Source organism: Aptenodytes patagonicus, chromosome 1 (assembly GCF_965638725.1).
Source record: "Aptenodytes patagonicus chromosome 1, bAptPat1.pri.cur, whole genome shotgun sequence".
In the NCBI taxonomy this organism is placed as follows: Eukaryota; Metazoa; Chordata; class Aves; order Sphenisciformes; family Spheniscidae; genus Aptenodytes; species Aptenodytes patagonicus.
Genome location: NC_134949.1, coordinates 224,007,815 through 224,032,856, shown reverse-complemented (window position 1 = coordinate 224,032,856; position 25,042 = coordinate 224,007,815). Strand labels below are relative to the sequence as shown.

Below are 25,042 nucleotides of genomic sequence, written 5' to 3'. Positions count from 1 at the left end.
GGCGGTTGGGCGGGGCGGGGCGATTTATGACGGGGCGGGGGATAGGCCGCCGGCCTGGCCAATCGAAGCGTGCGGAGGGGCGGGGCCGGCAGGTAGCGCTGGCCAATGAAGGGGCAGCGGGCGTTCCCTCCCCTTCCGCGCCCCCTCCCCCCCCACCCACCCCCCCCCCCCGCGGGACAGGTGGAGGTCGCAGGCGGCGGGGCGGGGGTCGCGCGCGGGGCGGTGAGTGCGGGCGCGTAACGGTCGTAACGGATCCCCGCGGCGTGAGGGGAAGCGGCGGGAGGGAGGGAAGGAGAGAGGGGAGGGCGGCTCGGCTCGGCTCGGCTCCCCTCCCGGCCCCGCGGACGGGGAGGCGCTTCGTGGAGCGGGCCGCTTCCCTCCCGGCGGGGGAGAGAGGCGTGGGGCGGCGGGGCCTTGGGGCGCGTCACGCAGGGCCTTGATTCGGGGGGGTTTCAAGAGCTGCGCCGCCCGCCCACTGCATCCAGGCTCCTGCCCCCCCCCCCGACGCTTCTCTCCGTTCCCTGTCCTCTCCTCCTTCCTTCCCCCCGCCTTGGCTTTAAAATGCTGTTCTTCCCCCTCACCTCTTAGGAGCACCCCGCCCTCCGTGACCTCCCCCGATAATTCGCCTTCCTCAGCTCCCCTGCAAAACTAGGTTACCGAGTTCCCAAAAAAATGTTTTCTTCGTTCTTAAACCTGACATCTGCCCCCTCCCTACCCAGTTCGTTTAAACTTAGCCTGTCCTTTCTACTTGCCTTTCTGCTGTCAGTTTTTAAATCCTGAACTGCTTTTTCTAGCCGCTGTATCGCTTCTGAAATTGCATCGCCCGCAGGGAAGTCGCCCACCTTCACCCGTTGACCCTGTTCCCAGGCAGTGCTGGAGAGCTACGTCCGTTGTCTTTCCATACCTTAGAGGAGTTATTCTGCCTGAAACTTGACATACGCCAATTTACTCTTTTCACCTTTATCCTCTTTGATCTCAGGTTGTGCCTTGGATTTTATGAAACATTCTTACCTTCTGCGGTCTCAATAAAATATTCTCTGGTGCGCTGCTCTCGTTCACCTTCTTTATTCTATTTGTTGCTGGTGGGTGCCACTCTGAAACAACACTTACCTTCACGGAAGGCAGGTGTGCTGGCAATTTTAAAATCCACCTGCTTGCCCGACTGCACTTCAGTCTCGGGTTTCTTCTGTTTCATCCTCGGCTATTTTTTTCTTCTGCCATCCTTAGCCACGGCTTTGTTTCTTTCTTTCCATATAGGCTCCTTGCATACACTTGGATTTTGCCTCCTTGTAAACTCTTCTGCTTCCTCTGTTTCCCATGTTTTTAAACTCTCATAACTTTGCCTATAGATTCCTGAACCATTTCTCCTTCTCGTCTCTTTGTGTTTGGACTACTGCGATATACAGAAATTGCTATTTTAGGTTATACTTGTGAGTCGTACAGTTCATGGTCTCTTTTGATCTTAAGTGGTACCGTATATTTTGGTACTGTACATTTGTCATGGTGAATAATTAAAAAAACAGCTCATTTGTTGGGGAAATATTTTCCTACTCCTTGCTGATTGGTGATTGGACCGTGCCCTGCATCAAGAATGTCCAAAGTTCCTGTTGAAAAGTTCATTCTTACTCCATTTTAAGGTATTCTTATTAATTCAAATAACCGGACCTTACTGATATTCTCTGGCAGTATTATGGGAACTAGTTTTCGATTACAGATTTTCATTTATGGCTTTTAAGTTTTGTTTCTTCCTTTCTGCTATTTACTTACTTTTGTGCTGTTTGGAAAAGATCATGTGGAACCCTTGCTCTCCCGTTTGCAGTTTGTGCCTGTTTGATTGCACAGTCCCAGCCTTGTAATACTATTTGGATTGGGAAATCTGATCTTCCTAATCATTTTATTGTTCATTCACCTCCGTCTAACCTCCAGGTCTAATTCTGCCGCTTCCTCTCAAAACTAGCACAGGCAAAAATTATTTTCATTGTTCAGAGCCAGGTTCTGGGTGGTTTATTCAGCCTTTACTCTTTGGTTGAGGCGTGATTTCATTCTGTTGGGACTACTGCTGGTTATTTCTTCTGCTATAATCTCCCTTCAAGCAGATTTTTGGAAAAATAGTCTTACGAACCTTTGTTTGAATCCATTGCGTTGCGGATATATAATGAGGGAATCTAGAATATACGAATCCAGGCAAGTTTCGCTCCCCTGTAGCTGCTTGCCGGGCTTCCTGTTTGGCAGGGCACATGTGCCGCTAACGTGACAAAGGAGCAAGAAAGAAAAGAATCGCCCCGCTATTCTGTGGAAGAAGCACCTCTGGCAGGCTCAGCCCTATGCCGAATCCAAAGTAACGCAATTTTTACTTCATGCGACGTTTGAAGCGGGATACTGAGCTCTGCTCCTGGCAATCCGAGAAGAGCATGTCCTGTCTGGCCATACTCTGGTTTGCTGTAGCACGTGCAAGACAGAAAGGGAGGCTTCCAGGAGGACTGGAAGCCTGGTAATGCAAAGATTTCTCTTTTGTGAGCACTCTTTCTTTAATTCATGCCACCAGGGTTCCTGTGATTGATTTTTTTTTTCCCGGTGAATTTGAACAATTAAAAAGCAAAGGGTGAGAAACTGTGTATCTGGAAGGATCTGCCACTGAGGTTTTCTGGATCGGCAGAAGAGCAGAGCTCCCTCTATCGCAGAAACAACCAGCTTTCTTCAATATGCGGGTTTCAGACCATCTTCCTTCTGAACTGGAAGGGCAGAAAGGTGACTCTGCCCTTGAGACGCGTCAGTTGACTGCCACGCTAGTCTAACACGTTTCCAGGGTATTGCTGTGTGATTCCTATCTTGCCATCGAGTGCCAGAATCACACCAGCGATCAGACTGCAGTAACATGAAGGACTGTGAAGAGGGCGTGAGCTTTCATGGTGCGGTGAGGCGGTACTTTCTGAGGCAGAGTCCCTGCCCTGCTGATGCCCAGCTGTGACCGTGATAGCAGATCTAAAAATTACTAGGGTTAATAATACCAAAAAGCGGCTGGTCTGTAGCAGCGCTGATAAGGCCTCAGCTGGAGCACTCTGTCTAGTTTCAGGCAACAGACATCAAAGAAAGGGGCATGCCAGTTGTTGGCTGCCAGGGAAAAAGGGGAAAATAAGCAGAGATTTAGAAAACATGACTGAAGGGAAGTGAAGTTTATTTAATCTAAAAGAAGGGAAAACAGACTGAGAGTTAAGTCCTCAGGAAAACAAAAGATGATGGAAAAGATTAAGCTGTTCTCCTTGTCCACAATAGAAAGGATTAGAAATGCTGGTTTTAAGTTGAAACAATGAGACTGAGGTCAACATTAGAAAAGATGTTATTTGGGTGCTTATGTCCTGCGACATTACACAGGGAGACTTGGCCTCTGTAAGGAGTGACTAGGGGAAGAAGGCTTGACCCCTTTAGGTCCCTGAAAGTCTTGTTTGCTGAAGCAATATGGCAGTGCCATTGTCTTGTTGACAGCTTTTCTGTTGGGTTGGTTTGTTTGGGATTTTTATTAACCTCATTTGCTGTCTTAAATTAATAAACCGATACATGCCAATGTGGTTTAGAGGGCCGAAGAAACAGTGTCTCTCTCAGATATTTTAGGAAATTATTGTCATCTTCATTGTAGGTTTTAGGGCGAAGATTAAAACCCAGATACGAGAGGATATTCTGGGACCTGATCCCTGTTGATAGTTTTAAAAGTTGAGCACCCAATACTTGTACAGATTTAGCATGTAAAATGATTTGCCCCAAATCCTGCACAAAATCCCCAAGAGGACTGGTAATTCAACAAATCTGCCGATCCTCAGTTCAGTTCTGTTGTCACAAAATCACGTGGATAAAGTCTGCAACAGCGTTTCCTTCCCAGCTCCTTGGGGCAAGGACAGAATTTTCCGTTTTTATTAACGTGCTGCATATGTTAGCCTGATGTTATGTATTAAATATCCTTTTTCCAGACTTTGCTTCAACTTTGTGATGTCTTCCCCTGAAATTGCTTCCCTTTCTTGGGGTCAGATGAAGGTGAAAGGCTGCTCTACAACGTATAAGGACTGCAAAGTATGGCCGGGAGGAAGCCGAACCTGGGATTGGCGAGAAACTGGGACCAATGTAAGTTTGCTGTTTACGATCCATCCTGCATTTTAAGCAGGACTCTGAGAGTGGTCCAGAGAAGAGTTGTTAAAGTTCCAGCCAGAAATTCAGCAGGCTGCCTTTTGCTTTCATCTAATCGTTAGACTTTCCCTGGTAAGAACGGAGTGTATGTTTCAGAAGTGACTGTGCGGAGAGGTCAGAGGACTGCAGACACGGAACGTCCTACAGGTGACAGGGTGTAACGACTGTTGTCACCAGTCCTCACAGCTACCCCGACCAGACCGCTCTCACACACCTTAGAGCTCTCAAACGGCATTCTGCGTTTGATTAAGAGCGCCATTGTCGCTCAGATGCTGGTAACAACCTCTTTTCAGGCTGTGTAAACAAAAGTTGTCTTGAGTGAGATAGGAAAAAAATTTATGGGCAGTTAAAAGAAATCGTCAGTAACTGACCTTATGTGTTTGGAAGACAGCAACGCATGTGGTTTAGTTTACATCCTTTTCCTTGGGGTCCCTTGTACTTGTTTCAGAGGAAAAATATGCAGATACAGTGTCATATGCACTAGTTTCTCCGTGAAAAGCTCACAGTCTAGCTAACCACCCAATGACTTCTCTTGGTAGCCATATACTAAGTACTTGCCCTCACAATTTTTAAACTTTATCTGTGAATGCTGATAGAATCGTATAAAAGTACATGGAATAGTATTGACGTTCCAGATTTAGAAGCAGCATAATGTCTGTTGCATTAGGAACTCGATGATAATTCTCCCCGTATTAGGGCTTGCACTAGAATAGCTGTATGGCCAAACCATACTTTCTAAGTGAAAGTTAAAGCACAAAAGAACTGCATAGTGATCAGGCCTTGGACCCAGCACCTGCAGCTGTGTCCACACAGAGGACTGTTGAATTCATTTTGGCACAATTGAAGGGCAGAACCTTTTGTTTTGGAACTTCATCTATAATCTGTGGGGGAACAGAGGTTTTTTAAGCTGTCAGAGGTCAGTTTATACAGAGTATATAACGCCAAGAGAAAGGTAGTGCTGTCATGCAAAGATACCCGTACCTTGCAGAGAGAAAGATAGCTGTGTATGTAACCTTTTTAAATGCATTTCATTTATGGTCTGATTATAAAAAATGAAGTTTTCACTGGCTGTTCGGGGGGGGGGGCGTTGTGCGGTGAGAGTCGCTTTTGGTTTGTCTGACAGTACTGTTTTCCTGGTTTATACGCACGTATGATGGGAGAAGCAGAACAGATACAGTAGCTGAAAAGTTCCCAACTAGTTCCCAGCTCAATCACATTTTGATATTCATTCCGACCACTTGAAAACTTTGGTTTCACGTTATAACCACCCACTAGCATTTAGGAGGCTGTGCTTTCCTTTTAAAGTTTCTAACAAGGGATATCTTCAGGTGACAGATAAAAGCTTTAAGTCCATAAAAGTGCTTAGAGGAGTCCTCCAACTGAAACAAGAAAAACGAGTCTATGTTAAATTAAAATCAGAGGGGGGAAAAAAAGAAAAAGGTTGGGTTATTTGGAGAGGTAGGTTTTCTGGCATCCTTTTTATATCCTCAGGAAGTAAAAAAATACCTATTTATGTTTTGCCTTATTCTATAGGTTACTTGTAAAGCTCCTGCTTTAGGTCGGTTCTATCCCCCTTGCAGCTATGAGGAGTTAGGTGATTTGGTTTAAAAATGAATAGCAAGCGACAAATGTGAGAATAGAACTAAGCTTTTCTAGACTGCATCTCCAACTCTAGAAGAACTATAAAAAAGTTAATCCCATCAGCACTGGAAACAGCAGGATTCACCAGATGCATTTTCTGTGTGTTTCCTCATGGTGGACTACAGTGTGTCTGCTTTCTTTGAGCATGTTTTTCCTGGGGGTAGGTGGAGCTGAAGTTTGGGAAACAAGCAGCGCTGGTCATGTCCCACACTCTAGTTGGAAATAAATTGCTTCCTTTCCTTCTCTGCTATCAGACTGCTCTCTAGTACGTAATTCTTTCATCGGGAAAATTGTATAACTGGCTCTGCAAGGTTCTGTAACTAAGTACTAATAGTTCTTATGGCCTTAACCCTTGGGGATGAAAGGCAGCCTCCCTGGCTGGCTGGATTTCAGTGCCATCTGCTAACGGGAGAAGAGAAGTAGGAATCCTGAAAGGAAGACCGGAGCACAAAACAGGCAAGAAATTCCGCTGCCCTTTCTCTTTCCCTCCAGCTGTCAAATCAGCAATGATACAGTGATTACGTCGTGTTACATGTTTCCTTTAATGACACTAGTTTCCTGTGAAACATGTGGAAGCCCCCGCATCAGCGTGTCTTGTGTAACCGAAGAAAATCCTTTTATTCCATGGCTTTAATGTCTCAGGAGTACTTGAGATGTCTCAGGAGACAGCAAACCTTCCCCAGCGATCTAATTATTGTAATTGCAGTAAACCGTACCAGTTCTTTTTGTCTAAGTTTTGAGTCTGCTTTAAAATCCCCAAAGGCAAAGCATTACCTGTTCTGTCATAAACATGTACTTGCGGTGATTCGGTCTGAGGAAGCTCTGCCTGCTGAAGTGACCTCCGCATTCCAGGTGTGGATATCAAATGTAAATGGACTAAGGGGAACACAATTTGGAGAACCGTAAAGGTGGACAATCTCTGTTGCTGAAATTCCAGATACCAGCCAGGCTAAAGACTTTCTGGTGGGATAAATTTAATCCACTCATTGGAAGTGGCACTCTACCATGGAAGGTCTCCCTCACCTGTAACTTCAGGAGCTCATGTGCTCGTTTCAGCTTGAAAAGTCTTGCTTGCTCTGTTCTGCATTGACAGGGCTGAGAAGAGAACTCCGACACCTTGTGAGAGGCTGCAGCATCAGCTGCTGACGACTTGGGCAGGGGAAAAAGAATAGCAGAGGACCCAAGGACATCAAAGAGTAAAGCTCACTAACAATGGAACAACAGAAACCAGTTGTTAAGCTGGTGCTTTGACCTTAATTCATTGGAAGAATGTAGTATTTTCTGGAAGTATAGGGGATAAAGATATATGGGCATCTCCATAAAAATAACATTCTCCAGGAGTCCACCACGGTGTTGCCTACTTCAAGTGAGAAACTCATCTCAGTCCTCTAAAAGAATTTAAGAATCCTACCAAAAAAAAGGGGGGGAGGGGGCAAATAGTATTATTTATGGTTTAAAAAAAATGCACACCATTGAGGGGCCAAACTGTGGCCACAGGTTGTACAGTATCTTACTCTTGGCCATGCAGAGATACACAGAAATTGAATCCAGGAGGAGAATTAGTCTGACACAGTGCTTTACATTAACATTACAGGCGTATTTGTGGATTCATATGTTTAAAGCGTACTAGTAGTAAATGGGTGTACTTCTTCAAAAACTCAGTCAACATGCTGTTAAAGCTCTTCTTTTCTTCTTTGAGGAGTTTGCTTTCAAATATTCCTTTCTCAAAATTAAGAATAGTGCAGAAGTTGAAACTGTTAATTGAAATGAAGCTAACCAATATGTTTCAGTCCTCTTTGGTAAATGAGATTTGCAAAGTAAACAAGAAAAGAATTTAATCATTTTAATTATTTGAGGAGCTCTTTGTAATTAGAGTGAACTTCGTCTTGCCACAATCTTTATTACAAAAAGGTTTTGTTCATTTGAAAACAAAGGGCGATAGGTTGCAATTTATTGATTTCACTTTAACTTTTAATATTTATAAAATGCTAGTTGTTAGATATAAATGTTTTAGAAAGGTGTAATGCATCTTTTTATTTTTAACCGTTTAATAAAGTGATAATATTGCCATCAATTGATTAACTATCATCCTTCATCTGCATATAAAATGCCTTTTTTCACTACCAATGTTACCTACTGTGTGTATGCAGAAAAGAGTGTTGTGTTACATTTTGGTACTGCTAATTTACCCTGCTGCTCCGTGGACAGTTTCAAAACATATAGACGAAGCTTTCCTGGTTGACGCTGTCAGTACACAGACTATTATTTTCTTCCCCTGACACTTAGCATTCTCCAGGAGTGCAACCAGCTGACCTTGAAGAAGTCGTCAGGAAGGGTGTTAAAACTGTGGTGATTGGTCGTGGCATGAGTGAGGCTTTGCAGGTAGGTTTTTGTTCTGTGATAAACATAAACTAGAACTGGCTGTTTTCCCTCCCCCTCTGATTAGTGTGTGCGTGGGGGGGAACCTATGATGCTTTCCTAAGAGGGAAAAAATTCAGGATGCTGAATTAGCATGACTGTGCTCCTGCCAGGAGTCACTCTCCTCCTGAAAGAAACATCATGTACGCTCCTCTCTGTTGGTGTCAATGCCAAGCAGTGAACAGGCTTACGTTCTGCTACAGGAGTAATTTAAACAAGGAGAATTTTTCACAATGTCATTAAGTTCCCCCTCTTAGAATAGGTTATGAACTCACCCTCTAGCCTGCTGTAAATACTTTGATAATTAGGTGTTTTTGTTACTAATGCTGGCAGGGTGTCATTTCAGCAGATAAACTAGCTACAGAAAGCTCAGAAGTGCTGAGCTTCACTTCATGAGAAGCAATTCTTTAGCTTTTCAGTGAGGTAAGTAACACCTTCTTTAGATTAATTACCTTTAGCTCCAATTCTATTCCTTTTGTAAGAAAGGGCTGCCTGTTAAACCGTGTTAAGGAGAGATGGGAGGTGTGTATATAAAAGTAGCTTTACTGAAGAGAAAAAAACTATGTATCAGTCCTAGAAGTATCTGAGCATATTATCAGTTTGGGTACTATCAGTTACTTAAGTGCATCTACTAACAAATGCCGTCAGCACCTGTTTTTCTTCAAGCCTTACAGTGTGAGGGGGGGAAAAGAATCTAATACTTGCTCTTCCCATTTCCTTTTCTCTTTGGAGGTTCCACCATCTACTGTGGACTACCTGAAGAAAAACGGGATTGATGTGTTGGTCTTGCAAACAGAGAAGGCTGTGGAGGAGTACAATGCCCTGGCTGCTCAGGGTGTCAAAGTGGGGGGAGTCTTCCATTCAACCTGCTGAAGCGTTACAGCTCATTCCGCCTTCCTTGACCCCAGCCAAATCACGGACACGCCTCTCCGCTGAATCAAATTACAGTCAACAGAGTGTGGACTTACGTGCCAAAGCATTTGTGCACTGACCATCTAAAATGCAAGGGCAGTTTATTAGTTCAGGATTTAAACAAATGGAGTGCTCACAAAAAGGAGCCTGTTAATGAAATCAGTTAATTACAGAACCATTGCCATACATCCTTGAGATTGACCTAATCTTCCTCTGAAGACTGTCCGTATTCTGGTTACTGAACTTTTCAGCTGTTGGCTAAATTAAGATACTAGGTTTTGAATACTTTTATTGGGAAATGTCCCAAAATTCCATTATTGGCTATTGGAATGCAGCCGTAAGATAGCTGACGAGTACAATCAAGTGGTAGACACGAAGCGGCGGTAAAGAAGCGCTTTACCACCACTGTATAAATAAGTTAAAAAGGAAATAAATTAAAAAGCGAACCCAGAACATACAACTTTGCCTCCTGCTGCCGACTTCAGTCAGGATATTGGCTGTGCAGATCTCTTTGTGATGATTCAGGAACATCAGATAATTTAGCACTTTTAAATTTTACATTGAACCTGGAAAAAGGAAAAAAAAAATGTCTACAGGGAATAAACATAACATCTGGGCCTTAAAGAATTTTCCTATTAATTGTGAATTGTGAGGATTGAGTTGTGGAATACAGATCTATTCAAAAGTCCCTACGCGCTTAAAATCGTCAGAAATATTTGTCACAAAACTAGAGTTTGCGACATAAAATGTCGATCTTTAGGAAATCAGTCTAAATTGCTGCTAGCAAGGTGCTGCTCGCAAGCTGGGGATGGATGTGAGAATTCTTACTGGTCGTCGTCATCTGATGGTTCCAGCGGTGTGCCAACAAGCACGTTATTACACTGAAAATTTAAAAAGTTCTCTTAATTGCTTCTATTAATGTTACAAGTTACCTGCTGTAGATCTTTTTTCCCCACCAGGCTCGCTAATTCTTGATCTGTGCATATTAAGTCTGTGTCTATTAATGAAAGTACAAAGATGACACATAAGCCCTGAGGCACTTCGAGCCGTCCAAGTAGTAGCAGAGAGGCTTAGATGGGTACGGGAACGCGCTGACTTTCCCAAGACCCAAGAATAACCCTTCGCAAAATACTATGTTCTTTTTGTGTTTATTTGCTCTAGTAATCCTTTAAAACCTTTTATCTGATAAAATACGTGGTGTAAAAGCAAAGGGAAAGCGAGGACTTGGGAAGTTTTATCTTGCCATCTCCTGATTACAGCAATATTTTCTATTAGTGTAGCTATATTTGAGGCAACATCTTCTCTAAACGGGCAAGAACTGCCTTTCCAGCTGCGTCTGCGTTCTCTGACACAGCAGCCGGTATAATGCTCGTCGTAACTGCCATGACATTGTTCTGAATAACTCGCACGGTGTGAAGTAGAAGGTGAACCACTGACCCGGAAGACCGTAGGCATCCCAAGGGAACGCCAGTAGAACCAGTTCCTACCGGTCCGCAGGGCGTGAAGACTTTTTGCACTAAATGTTGTTATCTTATAGCGGAGGTGGTTCGACTCTCTTGATCGCAGTCACGTATTTGCATTATTTCATGAGCTTTTGGGCCTCAAGGCAGCCTTAAATAGGAAGAGGCTTTGTAAGGCTTTTACTGAGAGGACAATTCCAGTTTTTTAAGTACTGCAGTATGCGTGTTACACTGTTAGGAGAAGTTGAGCAAACACCTAATCTTTCACCTCCAGGGTTTTTTTTCCTTTTTTTATTTTTATATTTTTGTATTAATGATGTGGCATATTAATGATGAAGCCACATTCAACAAAACCGCTCGGTCCAGGTCCTGCATTTGAGAAAAATACCGTGGGCTCCTCACACTGGTGCTACCTGTTTTGTCCTCCCCCAACGCATGAGAGGAGCACGGCCCGTTTAGCGCTGCCAGGTGACTTTCAGAGGTGCGCCCTGCCCGGCTTTGTGCTGCAGCCTCTTAATTGTTCCTTTCATTCGGCAACCGGTAGGATACAGAACATTCCACTTCTAAAACGGGGAGCTGCAGCGTGCAAAGAAACGGATTTCCCTTTTTAAAGGTAAACTGCTACGGTTTGCTACCGTCGGTACAAAATTTCGGTGTCAACAAGGAGATAATCTGCTGCAAGTCTTTTCCATCTGTATCTTCTATTACTGCTCTCGTCACAGCTTCCTGCGTCAGCTTTGTCAGCTCCCACAAAAGCATCTGCTCCACTTGGGCTGCTCCAGTCACTGAAAGCCCAATTTCCTTCTCGGTGCCTGAAATTGCTTTGCTACATGGTGGAAACAGCTAGGACCGATTCAGCGAAAAATCCAAACAGAGCTCAAAACGGTATCTTTATTAAATCGCCGCTTTCAGCTAGAGCCGTAAATAATTTCTTAAAATGACGGGCTCATCGCCCAAGTCGTGGGAATGCACTTTTATGGGGCCGGCTTTCTCGCGTACGCCGCTTCTCTGCCTCCCACCAGGAAACCGATCTCCCAGTAGGCAGTGAACTCCCACCCTGACGCTCTCGCTAAGGCAGAGCCGCGGCTGGGCTGGGTGCCAGGAAGATTCCACCCCAGCTGCTCCGCCGCTGAGCGGGTCGGTCCCCAGCCCTTATCTTTGTCAAGCAGCATGCGGGAGCTGGCAGCCAGGAGGAGCGGGCCGTAAAAAGGCTTACAGGCACACCGAACGCAACGCGCCCAGCATTTTCAAGGGGCATCAGGCAGCATTTGTGCGAAGCCTAGCATCTACGAGCCTTCAAACTTTATTTTGAAGTCCCACTAATACTGCATTCGCAAATTGTCAAGTAAAAAGGCAGCCTGCTCCCGCATTCCTAGAGCCTGCTACTAAGAATAAACTGGAAGACGCACGTGAAATAAGATGAAAATAATGATTGTGCCTCTGACTGGGTCAAAAGATTTGAGAACTCAGACAAGCGAGACAGGAATCCAGAGGAAACCCATCTCCGTGAGCTGGAACCCAAGATGATGTCATATGGTCCTGATTTAAATGCGTGCCCCGTTCTTTCGTCTCCCGAAGAACCTTCTTTGTACTTTTTGCAGTGACTCTACCCGCCCACTTAGTTTTTCTGTACTTTTTAGAATAAGATATGTGAAAGCCACAGCAGGTTTGAGTTAATATCTCATAATCTTCAACTTTGTTCCAAATACATTTACGCAGTGTTTTAAGCGTTCTTGACTTGATAATTGCATTACTTACTTTCGGAGTTCTAAGAATTGGCCTCATGAATTTCAATGGACTTGAGCAATCTGATTATGAATTTCACATTAACAGCATTCAGAGCTAGGCTTCCCCCGCACACAGATGCCATGTATAATTAAATCTGAAGAGTTAACGGTCAACACGACAACACATTTTTCAAACCACCAAGCTACGCCCCTTTCATGTGAGTTCAGCCTTTTCTTCTCTCTGCCAGATTCTTGACCCGCTTTCTTCCCTTACATCTAACGAGGAGGTAAAATGCGGAGGTGGGGGGTGTTTGAACAATGAATTTTGAGCAAATTATTTGTCCTTGCTTCTAGATTGCTCGGTCTCCCTGCAGCTCGGTGCTGGCACCATGGTCCTACGCTTGCAAACATCTGCGAGAACAGAACCTCCCCCTACTTGGGCGACTGTGATCTGAAGGCCTCTGTTCCCTCTTCAACAGAGATGAAGGATGCAAATTATCTTTGTGCATGAGTTTTTTGGTTTTCTTTTCATTCTAAGATCAATCTTTTAGGCTATTGCGGTGCAGAAATCCCACACTTTTAGCCAAAATTAAAGGACAACCGGTGAACGGGTAGAGATGCTTCTGAGATGACACAAAGTCCTGGAGTTCCATGGAGAGCATGAACTCCAGTATTTTGGAGAGCAGAAAAGCCTAAATGTCTCAAACCTGGGGGGTGGGAGGAAAAAGTCAACATCTAGATTTAAACAACTACAACAAAATCTTGGAATACTTACCTCTGATACAAATTTCCTTTCAGATTTCCTGTGTGTTGGAACATGGTGTGAAAATGCACTTAAAAGAGAAAGTAAGCTAAAATAAATTGGAGATCAAGGTAAGCAGTTTAAAACAAAACAAAACAAAAACAAACCACAACCAAAAAAAAAAACCCACAAAAGCAAATACATATTCAGTAGTAAGGGAGAGGGTAGAGAATAGCCGCAAGAGAGTGGCAGTGGACTGTACAGAAAGACCTGCTACAACATCATGTGTTTATAAGGGATGTTTTATCAGGGCCTGTAGCGACAGGACAAGGGGGAATGGCTTTAAACTAAAGGAGGGCAGATTCAGACTAGATCTAAGAAAGAAATGTTTTACGCTGAGGGTGGTGAGACACTGGCCCAGGTTGCCCAGAGAGGTGGTGGATGCCCCATCCCTGGAAACATTCCAGGTCAGGCTGGACGGGGCTCTGAGCAACCTGATCTAGTTGAAGATGTCCCTGCCCACGGCAGGGGGGTTGGACTAGATGAGCTTTAGAGGTCCCTTCCAACCCAAACCACTTCATGATTCTACGTTTACTACTCTGCTTACCTGCACAGCAGGGAAATCAAAGGTAAATTTGAATCTTGGAAAGAGTACAGTATTAAGGAAACAGCATTTGACAATGAATTTTAAGATCATCAGTGTTACAGAACACTTTTTTTTTCAGTTCAGCTAAAATGATGACGAGTTAGTCATCTGCTTGAATAGATGAAACCTAAGAAGAAAAGGAGAACCTAGGATTTCTTCCATGATTCAAACTAGGGATCAGAGAAAAAACTACAGGATGATACCAAGAAGAGAAGCCAACTATGGAATACTCTCATTAGAAGACTGGAAACGTTCGTAGCAGTCTTAAATTTTCAAGTGGTTTTAGGCATCTGAAATTACAGATGAAGAACTTTTCTATAGCCCTTCAGTATTTGATTCTCAGATGGTGGTAATACAGAAGGCGAGTGATCTTTGCCTAGTATGTCATACAAAAGGAGCTCAAGCACAGCATGAGGGCAGCAAAACAGTTGCAATTTGTTCCAGTGCTCAGAAAAAGAGAAAGAGGCCAAGATTTTGATACTGAAAATGAAAAAAAAAAAAGATATCCAGAATGGAGTAGCTGTTTGGTCCTCTGTGGCCTGGGAACAAATGATAAATCATAGCCCAAACACCGATAACCACAGAGCAGGCAAATGACCTTGAGGAAAGGCAGAGTTTACGCCAGACAGCTGGGTAACACCAGGACCTGGGGGGTTTATCTGCAGGCCCGGGAGGAGCACGAAAGCTTCGCTGTGCTGCCCATCAATATTGCGCCGCGCTGACAGCGAAGGGCGGCCTTCAGGGCTGAACAGGCGTTCCCTCGGGCCCCGTCTCTGCTCTGCCTCCCAAAGCATCAGTCGTGGTCTGGAGCACGCGGACACCATTTAAATCGGAAGCCTTTACTGGGATGACAAACTGCAGAAGTACTGGTGAAGTGCAAAATTAAGAGAGGAGGGGGAAAAAAAAAAAGTGTAATGGGCTAGCTCAACTCCTCAAGTGTCTGCCCAGTCGCAGCTTCATAATGAGAGATGTACATCAACCCCTGTCCCCTGGGAACTGAACTGAGGATGCCAAAGAGAAGTCAGACGGTAACAACGCAGCTGTTACACGCGCAGGAGGTTTTCAAAGCAGTGCCCTAAAGGTGAAATACCAAAAACCAGTTTGTAAGCGCAGTAGCAGTAAGAAAGGATATTTAATTCAAGAATACCTAAAGCAGCTGAATAGTTTTAGGGTTATGAGTCTTTGGGCCCCAACATGTCAGTTCTAAAAAAATTAAAACAAAAAACTTGCAGTAATCCCTTCTTAGCCCAGACCACGCAGGCCTGCATGTTCACTCATATAATAAAGAGGAAACAGATCTGCGTGAGTTTTCCAATTTTATTGTAGGAAAGGACATAAGGGGTTATTATTTACACTGATCTCTGTACAACTGGAAAGTATTTCTTCACTGCTTTGTTTACTTTTTTTAGCAATTGATTGACGAACACAGGTAACGTTTGGTTGCCACGCTACAGAGTTTCACACATTAAGTGCTCTGAGAAAATCCTACCAGGGGATTGCTACAAATCATTGGAGATTCCTCAGTCCGCTGAAGCCTTGCACGCGGGAGCGACGCACAGACACGCTTCCCGACAGGAATGCCAGAAGGAAGTGCCTGTCCCTCGGCACTCCCAGCTCACCCGCTTCGGGGAACATGGACAAGCTGCCTGACTGCTGCTTAACTGAGAGCATGTTCCGCTACTTCAGCCGACCAGAGAGACTTCGACTGCCAAAACTGCTGCTGAATTGAAAAACTAAACAATTTTCTCATCTCGGCAAGATTGGTTCAGGCCAAGATCACCACGCAGAAACGGAGTCTGTAAAACTTAGTGGGATGGAGTTAGTAATTTTTCAACCCGTGGTATTTAATCGCATTGTTCCTAGAGGCGTACAAATGTGCAAGAGACTTGGATTACAAAACATACTGTTTTGTTGCTGTAACTCAGCTAAACCCCATGTCCTGCTAACTGAAGTTTCTGCTGCTTGCACCAACGGGTTCCTCCTCCCCCCGCACCACAACGTGGACAACCTGTGCCCTCCCCAAAACTGTACTAGCTTCAGTACGGGATGTAAAATAGCTCAGGATTGAGCCTACGGCAAATGGCAGTTGCACTTTGAGACGCAGTTCCCACACAAGAACAGCAGCACTTTAGATTTTATTTTTTTCTTTACTAAGAGTTTAGGTACCAATGCACAAATACAAGTTTTAGACATTTAAAAAAAAACCTAACAAAACAACAAACCTCAAACTCCTTAGCTTTCATTTCAGAGTACAGTAAAAATAACATTGATTTATGTGCCTAAGCATTTACATAGTAAATACATAGCAGAAAACCTAGAGGCCTTGGAGAGAAACTTTTGGCAAGTGAAAACTGAAGATACAGCCCAATGAAATACTACTGGAATGCTGAGAACTGTCTTGATTTTGTTGATTCAATATAGAAGCACCTGCATTTTCTTGAAACTACACTTAACTAGCTGAATAACTCCTGCATCGGTCTATCTGCTTCTTAACAGAGGAGACCAATCGTTCTTCGGCAGCTTTATTTCTATGGTTGACTGGTGTAAGTCTGTTTTGGTTTGGTTCACTACCTTGGAACACAGCATGTTGTTTTCAGGTAACCCAACAATCCCATAAATGTATTTCTTTTGGCGTCAGACTTCACCGTCTGGCAGGTTTGGGCATTATATAAACTTTGACGGGTTTGCTGAAGGGTATGGTCCCCTCTATGCCGTTTTCAGATTGCGGGAGAGCCTCCAAGCTCTCGCTCCAGGTAGATTTAGGAATTTTAGCAGATGCCTTGCTCCTGTTGGAATTGTAGGCCAGCAGCAACCGCACTTCAATCTGACACGGCTCTGCAGGGGGAAAAAAAAAAAAACCAGAATGACCCAAACGTGGCAGTGAGCGACCAATACCGAATGAAACTTTCTCTCGCGTATGCTGGGTACAGTACAGAGCCATTCTGGGCTGACCAGAATCCAACCCGGTGCTTGAAAATACAACTTCTGTCGTTGCATTCAGCGTGGCAGAACTACACATCGTTTTAGATCCGCCCCCCCCAGCTTTGTCAGAGCTTAAGAAAAAGAATCTCACGACTAACTAACAAATAGCAACTTTCAAAAGTAACTGTTAAAAGTTATTCCAACCAAATAATAATAAAATCGTAAAAGACCATAGAACTAGCAGGTCTTGCTACCTATACTTTTATGGCAGGATCAGGTAAATCCAGACGATGTCTGATAAGCCTCACAGCACAGGAGATTACTCGAAGATTCTCTTCTGTTGGAGGTTTTTACACTGCAAGACAGCCTCTCCCCCTCTTTTACCATCTCAGCAGCCAGACAGATATTCCCAATACTGTCCGTAAGATGATTTGACTTTATTCTTCTCCCGGTGGTCAAATGGAAACAGGCTTTCAGTCTACGCAGTATGTCCCTGAGCAGCGTGCCGGACTACATCCCCATCAAAATATTCATTTCTAGACTGAAAAACGCGATTCCTTTAGGTTTTCCGTATGGACTTGTACTGGTTTTGGCAGGGGTAGAGTTAATTTTCCTTCGGAGTAGCTCGCATGGTGCTATGTTTTGGATTTGTGACTAAAACGGTGTTGATAACACAGGAACGTCTTGGCTATTGCTGAATGGCGCGATACCCACGAGTTTTCTCACTTTTACCCTTCCCATTCTCTTCCCCATCCCACCGGGGGGGAGTGAGCGAGCGCCGGGTGGCCTGTGGGGCTTAACTGTATACCGGGTTAACCCACAACAGGACCCCGTTACGAAAACCTAAATGAAACCTACGTAATTTTAAGATGCGCTGCCCAGAACTGCAGCGGTACTCCAGCCGAGACACCATCCGCACCAGGCAGAACACAAGAAATAACCTTTTCCCACAGTTCTCTCACAGTCCAGCTAACACCTCCCTGAGACTCACCTTTTCGCCATACTGTCAACTCTTCTTTCATTTGTAGCTTGCAGTCCCCTCTATCGCTTCTGCTATACGCCCGTCCCGTAATCCGTGCTCTGTATTTGGGCGTTCTCCTCCCTAAGCACACACTTTTTACTGGCTTTTTACTAAGTTTCACTGTCTTGAATCAAGGCAACTTCTCCATTTTGAGTTCTGACCCCGTTCCCTGAAGCCCTCCCAGCTTGGTGCCCTCCCCACCTTTTATATGCCCAAGTGCCAATGTCACAGTTAACAGTTAAAACGACGGACACCAGAATGGAGTCCTTTGGGGCCACACCGAAAACACCCTTCCAGTGAACGCTGCAGAAGCGGAAATAAGGACTTGGTTCAGCTCCCTCTGGTACAGGATCAACCTTTAAATCCAGATACTTCCACCACTCGTAGAAACAATACCATTTTTTCTTCTCCAAAACAAAACAAAGATCGCAGGATGAACGAGTACACCATGCTATATAAAAAGGAGTACGTGAAAGAACATTGCACTAAACAAAACTGTTGGTTAAAAAAAGATCACCAAATCCTATTAATAACTGCTCAGAAAAAAACCAACACGCATTTGAATAAACGTGAAGGGATTAAAAGAGAACAGGACAAAGGGAGCTGTGAACAAATACTCTCTGCTTTTGTTGTTTGAAGTCCACAAGCCAATTACAGAAGCACTTTCACGGGGAAGTGTGAATGCCAACTGAGACTGAACGCGAATGTTGGAGTCGCGTATTTCGTCAGAGCTAATGGGTGTTTTTTAGGGCATTAAAAGGGTGAAAGTTCAATCAGCAGTGAAATTATACCGTTGAGTACACACAGTTCCGAAGGTTCTCTGCCCTGCTCAAATACCTGTCAGATCTAAAACAATGAATTACAATGAGTCAGTTTACCATGACTCCTTGCCTTTAAATAAGGATGCAGACCTGACTCCTACAACTGATCTTGCTCTGCACAGAAATGGGTGACCTCACCTTGAATATCTGCTCCCATGTAAAGGCTCCCAGTGCCTTCAAGACTGCTCGCGCAGCCCTGTATTGCGTTTGCGTGGCAAGGCTTTGGTAGCAGGGGGGCTACAGGGGTGGCTTCTGTGAGAAGCTGCTAGAAGCTTCCCCCATGTCCGATAGAGCCAATGCCAGCCGGCTCAAAGACGGACCCGCTGCTGGCCAAGATCGAGCCCATCAGCAATGGTGGTAGCGCCTCTGGGATAACGTGTTTAAAAAGGGGGAAAAAACCACCCTGTGCAACTGCAGCCGGAGAGAGGAGTGAGAATACGTGAGAGAGGAGTGAGAATACGTGAGAGAAACAACTCTGCAGACACCAAGGTCAGGGAAGAAGGAGGGGGAGGAGGTGCTCCAGGCGCCGGAGCAGAGATTCCCCCGCAGCCCGTGGTGAAGACCATGGTGAGGCAGGCTGTCCCCCTGCAGCCCATGGAGGTCCATGGTGGAGCAGATATCCACCTGCAGCCCGTGGAGGACCCCACGCCAGAGCAGGTGGATGCCCAAAGGAGGCTGTGACCCTGTGGGAAGCCCACACTGGAGCAGGCTCCTGACAGGACCTGTGGACCCGTGGAGAGAGGAGCCCACACTGGAGCAGGTTTGCTGGCAGGACTTGTGACCTTGTGGGGGACCCACGCTGGAGCAGTCTGTTCCTGAAAGACTGCACCCCCTGGAAGGGACCCACGCTGGAGCAGTTCGTGAAGAACTGCAGCCCGTGGGAAGGCCTCACGCTGGAGAAGTTCCTGGAGGACTGTCTCCCGTGGGAGGGACCCCACGCTGGAGCAGGGGAAGAGTGTGAGGAGTCCTCCCCCTGAGGAGGAAGGAGCGGCAGAAACAACGTGTGACGAACTGACCACAACCCCCATTCCCCGTCCCCCTGCGCTGCTCGGGGGGGAGGAGGTAGAGAAAATCGGGAGTGAAGTTGAGCCCAGGAAGAAGGGAGGGGTGGGGGGAAGGTGTTTTAAGGTTTGGTTTTATTTTCTCATTACCCTACTCTGATTTGATTGGTAATAAATTAAATTCATTTTCCCCAAGTCGAGTGTTTTTCCCATAATGGTAATTGCCGAGTGATCTCTCCCTGTCCTTATCTCGACCCATGAGCCTTTTGTTTTATTTTCTCTCCCCTGTCCAGCTGAGGAGGGGAGTGATAGAGCGGCTTTGGTGGGCACCCGGTGTCCAGCCTGGGTCAAGCCGCCACAAGCCCCCAGCGCGTAGCAAGCACCTTCTCTCCAACGACAGCCCCTACGGAGCAGTACTGCCCTGTCAACCAGGGAGATGTAACTGCTCAAAGGCAGAACAGAAATCTGAGCAACACTAAGGGCAGCATCAACAACAGCTGTAGACTCCAGGATCCTCAAAGCCCCCAAGACTGTGGGCACGTACGTCTTATGTGCAGGAGACCGGGATCAAGCAAGACACACTCTTATCTTAGAAAAGTGCAGCAACACAATCGCATGAACTCGTGTCGGTAAGGTTACCTGTCCAGGCTGTGTGTGAGAGGTAAACCTGAGTTATCAGCCTGTGCCTTCCCGGACCGGGATTTCGAAAGTCAGCTGGTTTAGGATGGATTAGCTGTGCTTGTCCATCTGGATACAACACCTATAAGAGGAAAAAAAAACCCATGAAACAACTGAATGACAACTGGACCGGGGATTTGCACAGCGTGCGTTATTTTGGCGTTTTCTGTTTGAGTTCAGAAGGCAGGAAGGTGTGCTTTATCTTGGAGCCAGGAGTCCAGCTGCCCTAGATTTAACAGCCACACGCCGGCCATTCAGACCCACGGCACAGGTGGAAGAAGAATACGCTGACATCAGCCTCTTCCTCTACATTGTAAACAGAGGTTTTCGTTTCTTCGTTATGCAGTGAACTCGCATTATTTTACTCAGCATCATACCACACCCACCTCTTTAGCTGCATTTGAAACTAGTGATTCAGCAGCAGGAAGCAAGTTAAGTTGTAAATACGGAGAGCCGAGAGCCCGCATATTTCTGTACTGTTCAGAACAGCTTCTTTTGCTCCTCCGTCTCCCACTACGCAAGCTGGAAGTTGACCAGCATTTATTTGTGCTCATGTCCGTAACGTGCCCAGAGCACGTGAAAGCAGAGGGTAGCGTGTGCGGAGCGCAGAACGGCATCAAAGCGCTCAAAGCAAACTCTCAGGAACTGTACGCAAGTCAGCTCAGCGCACTGTATACAAGCCAGTTTCTGAATGTGTGGTCAAAACACAGAAATCCGGCATTGTGACTAATAAAGAGTATAAATATTTGCAATTTAGAAGCATTGACATCCTTAAGGAAACTCCCCCTAAGACGCAATCTTGTTTGCATTTATGTCAAGCGACTGCTTACCTGAACTTTAACGGTTCCCTGGGGATCCTGCACGTGCTCCAGAGTTGCATCAACATCCAGTGCCACTACCAACCCCGATGTAAACCTCAGAGGATTATCAGATTCGCCGGTAGGCTCAATAATATTTGCAGTAGCTCTATGGAGCTGTTAGGGGCAAAGCGGTTGGCAAAAATAAGGCGGAGGGAGGAGGAGGAAAGGGGGGGGGGGGGGGGGGAAGAGACAATCATTACTGTTCTTAATGGAGAAATTGTGCACGAACTTTGGATTCTCTTAGATACTGCCAGGAATTACTGAGTCTTCTGTATTTTTAGCAGTAGTCCTGAGGTTGCTAGGTAAGAAGAAAGCCTTTGAAGAAATAACACTTGGGACTGACCAAAAACCTGAATCCTCAAAGCTTCGTGGTATATTAGGAACTAGTCAGATGCTGAGACAGTCTGCAAGGATATCGCATTTTAATTCTCTGCGCTAAACTGACCTGCTCTGGAAGAGGAAGGTGGAGGAAGGTACTTTGTCGCAGTGTTGTCTGAAGAATCTTGACCACTTCCGAAGGCTTGGACGTCACAAGTCTGGGCATTAAGTCCAGCAATTTATCTACAAAACTGCCTTGCATATGTGGGAGCTCAGAGATGAAACATCTGCGTTAAGAATAAATTAAAAATCAAATAGTTTTTTCAACGTTTTCAACAGTATTGTTATTTTCAGCGAGGCTACTTAATCTTTATATTTAGTTACAATGACAGAATCAGATGTGTAGATTCCTCTTCTGATGCACGTCTCATACATAAGATAAAGATGATTTTGGATAGTTACGTCGGGACCATGCCTTGTGCTCAAACCGACAACGTCAAGGGCTATTCAGGTTTCACTTCTTATGTCCTCCATCAATACATAGCCTAGCAGGCAAAGGAATCTAGATTCACAAAAAAGGAGCTAGAAATGTTGAGGTGCCCATCAATAACACGTGAATGAGAACCAGGTACTGTAGGGATGTGTCCGCCCGGATTGCACGTGCGGCTGTAATGCTGTTTAGATAGTAAGAGTGCTAATTAAATGAGACTGCGGGCAATTCTAGTACTCTGCGTTCAACCCCCATGTCTCAACAAAGAAACACAGCTAGATGAGAGAGCCGTTCCTACTATAGTTGCCTTGCAAACTTTTGAAATTGGTACTTCTTGTGTGTAGCAGAATAATTCTTGGGGCCAGCAGGAGCAGGGAAGTGATCGTGCCCCTGTACTCGGCCCTGGTGAGGCCACACCTCGAATACTGTGTTCAGTTTTGGGCCCCTCACTACAAGAAGGACGTTGAGGTGCTGGAGCGTGTCCAGAGAAGGGCAACGAGGCTGGTGAGGGGTCTGGAGAACAAGTCTGCTGAGGAGCGGCTGAGGGAACTGGGACTGTTTAGCCTGGAGAAAAGGAGGCTGAGGGGAGACCTCATCGCTCTCTACAACTCCCTGAAAGGAGGTTGTAGCGAGGTGGGGGTCGGTCTCTTCTCCCAAGTAACAAGCGATAGGACAAGAGGAAATGGCCTCAAGTTGCGCCAGGGGAGGTTTAGATTGGATGTAAGGAAAAATGTCTTTACTGAAAGAGTGGTTAAACATTGGGACAGGCTGCCCAGGGAAGTGGTGGAGTCCCCATCCCTGGAAGTATTTGAAAGATGTGTAGATGAGGCGCTTAGGGACATGGTTTAGTGGGCATGGTGGTGTTGGGTCGACGGTTGGACTCGATGATCTTAGAGGTCCTTTCCAACCTTAATGATTCTATGATTCTCAGGGAAGACACGCACATGCCTAATTCTTTATGCTGTGCACTTTCACCTGGCTAACTAAACAGCTGACTCATTACAGGATCTAACATACCCACACACCCAGTATGTGAGTTGTCTGACCTTCTGCTGCAGCAAAGTTTCCAGAACGTTTTTTCTCTACCAATGTTTATGAGAGCATTATTTATTACATCTGGGGAGTGAAATTTTAATAGTAAACTACAATCAGTGGAGGGGGGGGAAGCCAGTTCTAGAGGTCAAGAGCAGAGAACAGAATCCATTCTATAGCTTGGGACAACAGCCTCTCACAAGAAGAGCATTTAGTACTTCTTGTTCTTTATATAGAGGTAAAATTGGGCTACTACCCTACCTCCCTGCGTGCAGATGCTTTGTTAGACTGAGTCATTGGTGGCTTATCCGTTATTATCTGCAACATTCCTGCTGTGTTTAGCGGTTTTGTAAGCCTGGTAACTACTCATGCAATTTGGTGAAAAAAATGCACCGTTCCTGTAGGCGAACAGCCTCTTGAACAACGGGCTCTCCTCCCCGCTTGTCACCACGTGCGGTGTTGCGCTGTATCTTCACCTACCGTTGAGTCTATAAAGCCCGGACAGGAATACCAGACATGCCCAAAACAGCTTCAGGTCCTAAAGCCCTAGAAGTGAGATGATTTTTCTTTTTTCCAGGATCCTGGTGGTGCTCTACAGGAGCTCATAATCCATAAACAGAAGCTTCTACCACCAGCTTGGCAAGGGTGGAGAAAAATCACACTCTCCTCTGTACACGGTAAGAGGGCTACGCAGGAACACACATCCTTGTGCTCCTATGACTGCAAATTTCAACTGCTCTGTCATGGGACGCAGCTAAAATCTGGCACGCTGAGGCTGCACGACCTAGACACGGGGATTTTACGTGTCCGAGCATTTACAGGTGACCTTACAGCTAAGTGACAAGATCTACCGTCATCCAGATTCCCTTTTGTGGAATTCATCACCGCCTGTAGGAGTTACATTCCTGAGAAAGAGTGATGAGTTTTTGCTGATCCCGAGACTCAGTGTGAAGAAAAGATACAAAGCAAATGAACAGTTCTAGTCATTAGCTACCAAATAAGCTAAACATTAGGGAATGGGTAGATTTGGCTCCCTTTTCTCGTCACTTAACCAGTCACAACTGCCAAGCATACGGACCACGAATAAATGGGAACTTAATCGGAACTAGGGACGGAATTCTGCTCAGCCAACTCTGGATACCTATGTCTCTGGGCTAGCTACCCAGTTCCCTTCTGAGCTGACAGAAAAAACCTGGGCATCCCTAATCTGACCCATTTTAGACATCTAGATTTGGATAAGATGAAAGAAGCACCTCTCCAGTGAGAGGAGAGCTGGGTGAGGGCTTCATAAGCAGTGGTCTACAAAGCAAATGTCAGCACCCGGGCAAGATAACTCCCACCTTGAGCATGTAGACGGTCCACTCACTCTCTCATTTACAATTTAGAAATTTATGATAAAGAAAAGGGAAATATACTCCCAGGAAAGCTCTTCCATTGATCCCACATTTAGAAGGGAGTTTACTTCTTGCTGTATCATTATCTCATGACAGCAGTCCCCGAGGTAGGACAGCAACAGGGGAAGGGAGATGCAAAGAGATGAAAAACAAACAGAATATTCCCTGATGTCAATGGTGGGGGGGGACTTTCTAACATAAAGTGAAGAAGCAACGGAGTTTCTCACCTCTGAAAGGAATCCACCTCCTGTAGGAATTTTTCACACATCCCAAAAAGGGGTTCCACTCTGTAATGACGATAACATCCCTTGTTTTAATTTTGAATACAGAAAATTGGCTCTATGGTTATAAACATTTAGGTGTTTCGGAATCCAGCTCAAGCTCCTAAAAACTAAAAGATCTTACAATGTTAAGGCCAGAAAGGTGTTCCCCACAAGAGAAAAAATAAAAATTAATCACCATCTTCCTCCCCACATCCATATCCCCCTCCCACAAAAAATCACTTGCGTAAGGCACTAATTAAGGTCCCAAAGCCACTGCTAGAAAATATTAACTTTCCGCCTATAAAACAGGAGGTTAAGAGGCAAATCTATTATGGACCTCGATGGCAACACAGTGAATTGATGGCAACAACGTAAACAAATGAGGGTACTAACCACCTCGCTCTAACTCCACCAAATGAAGTTCTAATTCTACAACCATCCAAACCCAGGTGTAACTTCATTGACCTCGGCAGCCCAAAGGAACCACACAGAGCCTGCCCTGTTCCCTAAGCCACGCGTA

General features: G+C 45.3%; 2 protein-coding genes across 3 annotated transcripts in view; one reads left to right on the top strand and one right to left on the bottom strand.

Moving 5' to 3' along the window:
• The first annotated feature begins 177 nt into the window (after positions 1 to 177).
• AAMDC (adipogenesis associated Mth938 domain containing) lies at positions 178 to 12,339 on the top strand. Its single transcript, XM_076328448.1, has 4 exons — positions 178 to 222; positions 3,963 to 4,113; positions 8,104 to 8,199; positions 8,968 to 12,339. The coding sequence occupies exons 2-4, from the start codon at positions 3,982 to 3,984 to the stop codon at positions 9,106 to 9,108; spliced, it is 369 nt and encodes a 122-aa protein (XP_076184563.1). The 5' UTR covers positions 178 to 222; positions 3,963 to 3,981; the 3' UTR covers positions 9,109 to 12,339.
• Positions 12,340 to 15,849: 3,510 nt separating this feature from the next.
• The window catches only part of INTS4 (integrator complex subunit 4), a 38,819-nt gene continuing 29,626 nt past the window's right edge, over positions 15,850 to 25,042 (bottom strand). For both annotated transcript variants that reach the window (XM_076328445.1, XM_076328446.1), the window contains exons 19-23: positions 24,487 to 24,546; positions 21,471 to 21,630; positions 20,996 to 21,139; positions 20,127 to 20,247; positions 15,850 to 16,557 (exon numbers count right to left, since the gene is read on the bottom strand). In XM_076328445.1, the coding sequence (XP_076184560.1) occupies positions 16,364 to 16,557; positions 20,127 to 20,247; positions 20,996 to 21,139; positions 21,471 to 21,630; positions 24,487 to 24,546 (679 nt within the window). In that variant the 3' untranslated portion in view covers positions 15,850 to 16,363. The remainder of the gene's footprint in view (positions 16,558 to 20,126; positions 20,248 to 20,995; positions 21,140 to 21,470; positions 21,631 to 24,486; positions 24,547 to 25,042) is intronic.

What these genes read in the sequence shown, in the direction of transcription:
- AAMDC (XM_076328448.1), top strand. Translation starts at nt 3,982, where the DNA reads ATGTCTTCCCCTGAAATTGCTTCCCTTTCTTGGGGTCAGATGAAGGTG. An exon ending in GGCGAGAAACTGGGACCAAT is followed by an intron (nt 4,114 to 8,103) that starts GTAAGTTTGCTG and finishes CCTGACACTTAG; the next exon opens with CATTCTCCAGGAGTGCAACC. An exon ending in GCATGAGTGAGGCTTTGCAG is followed by an intron (nt 8,200 to 8,967) that starts GTAGGTTTTTGT and finishes TTCTCTTTGGAG; the next exon opens with GTTCCACCATCTACTGTGGA.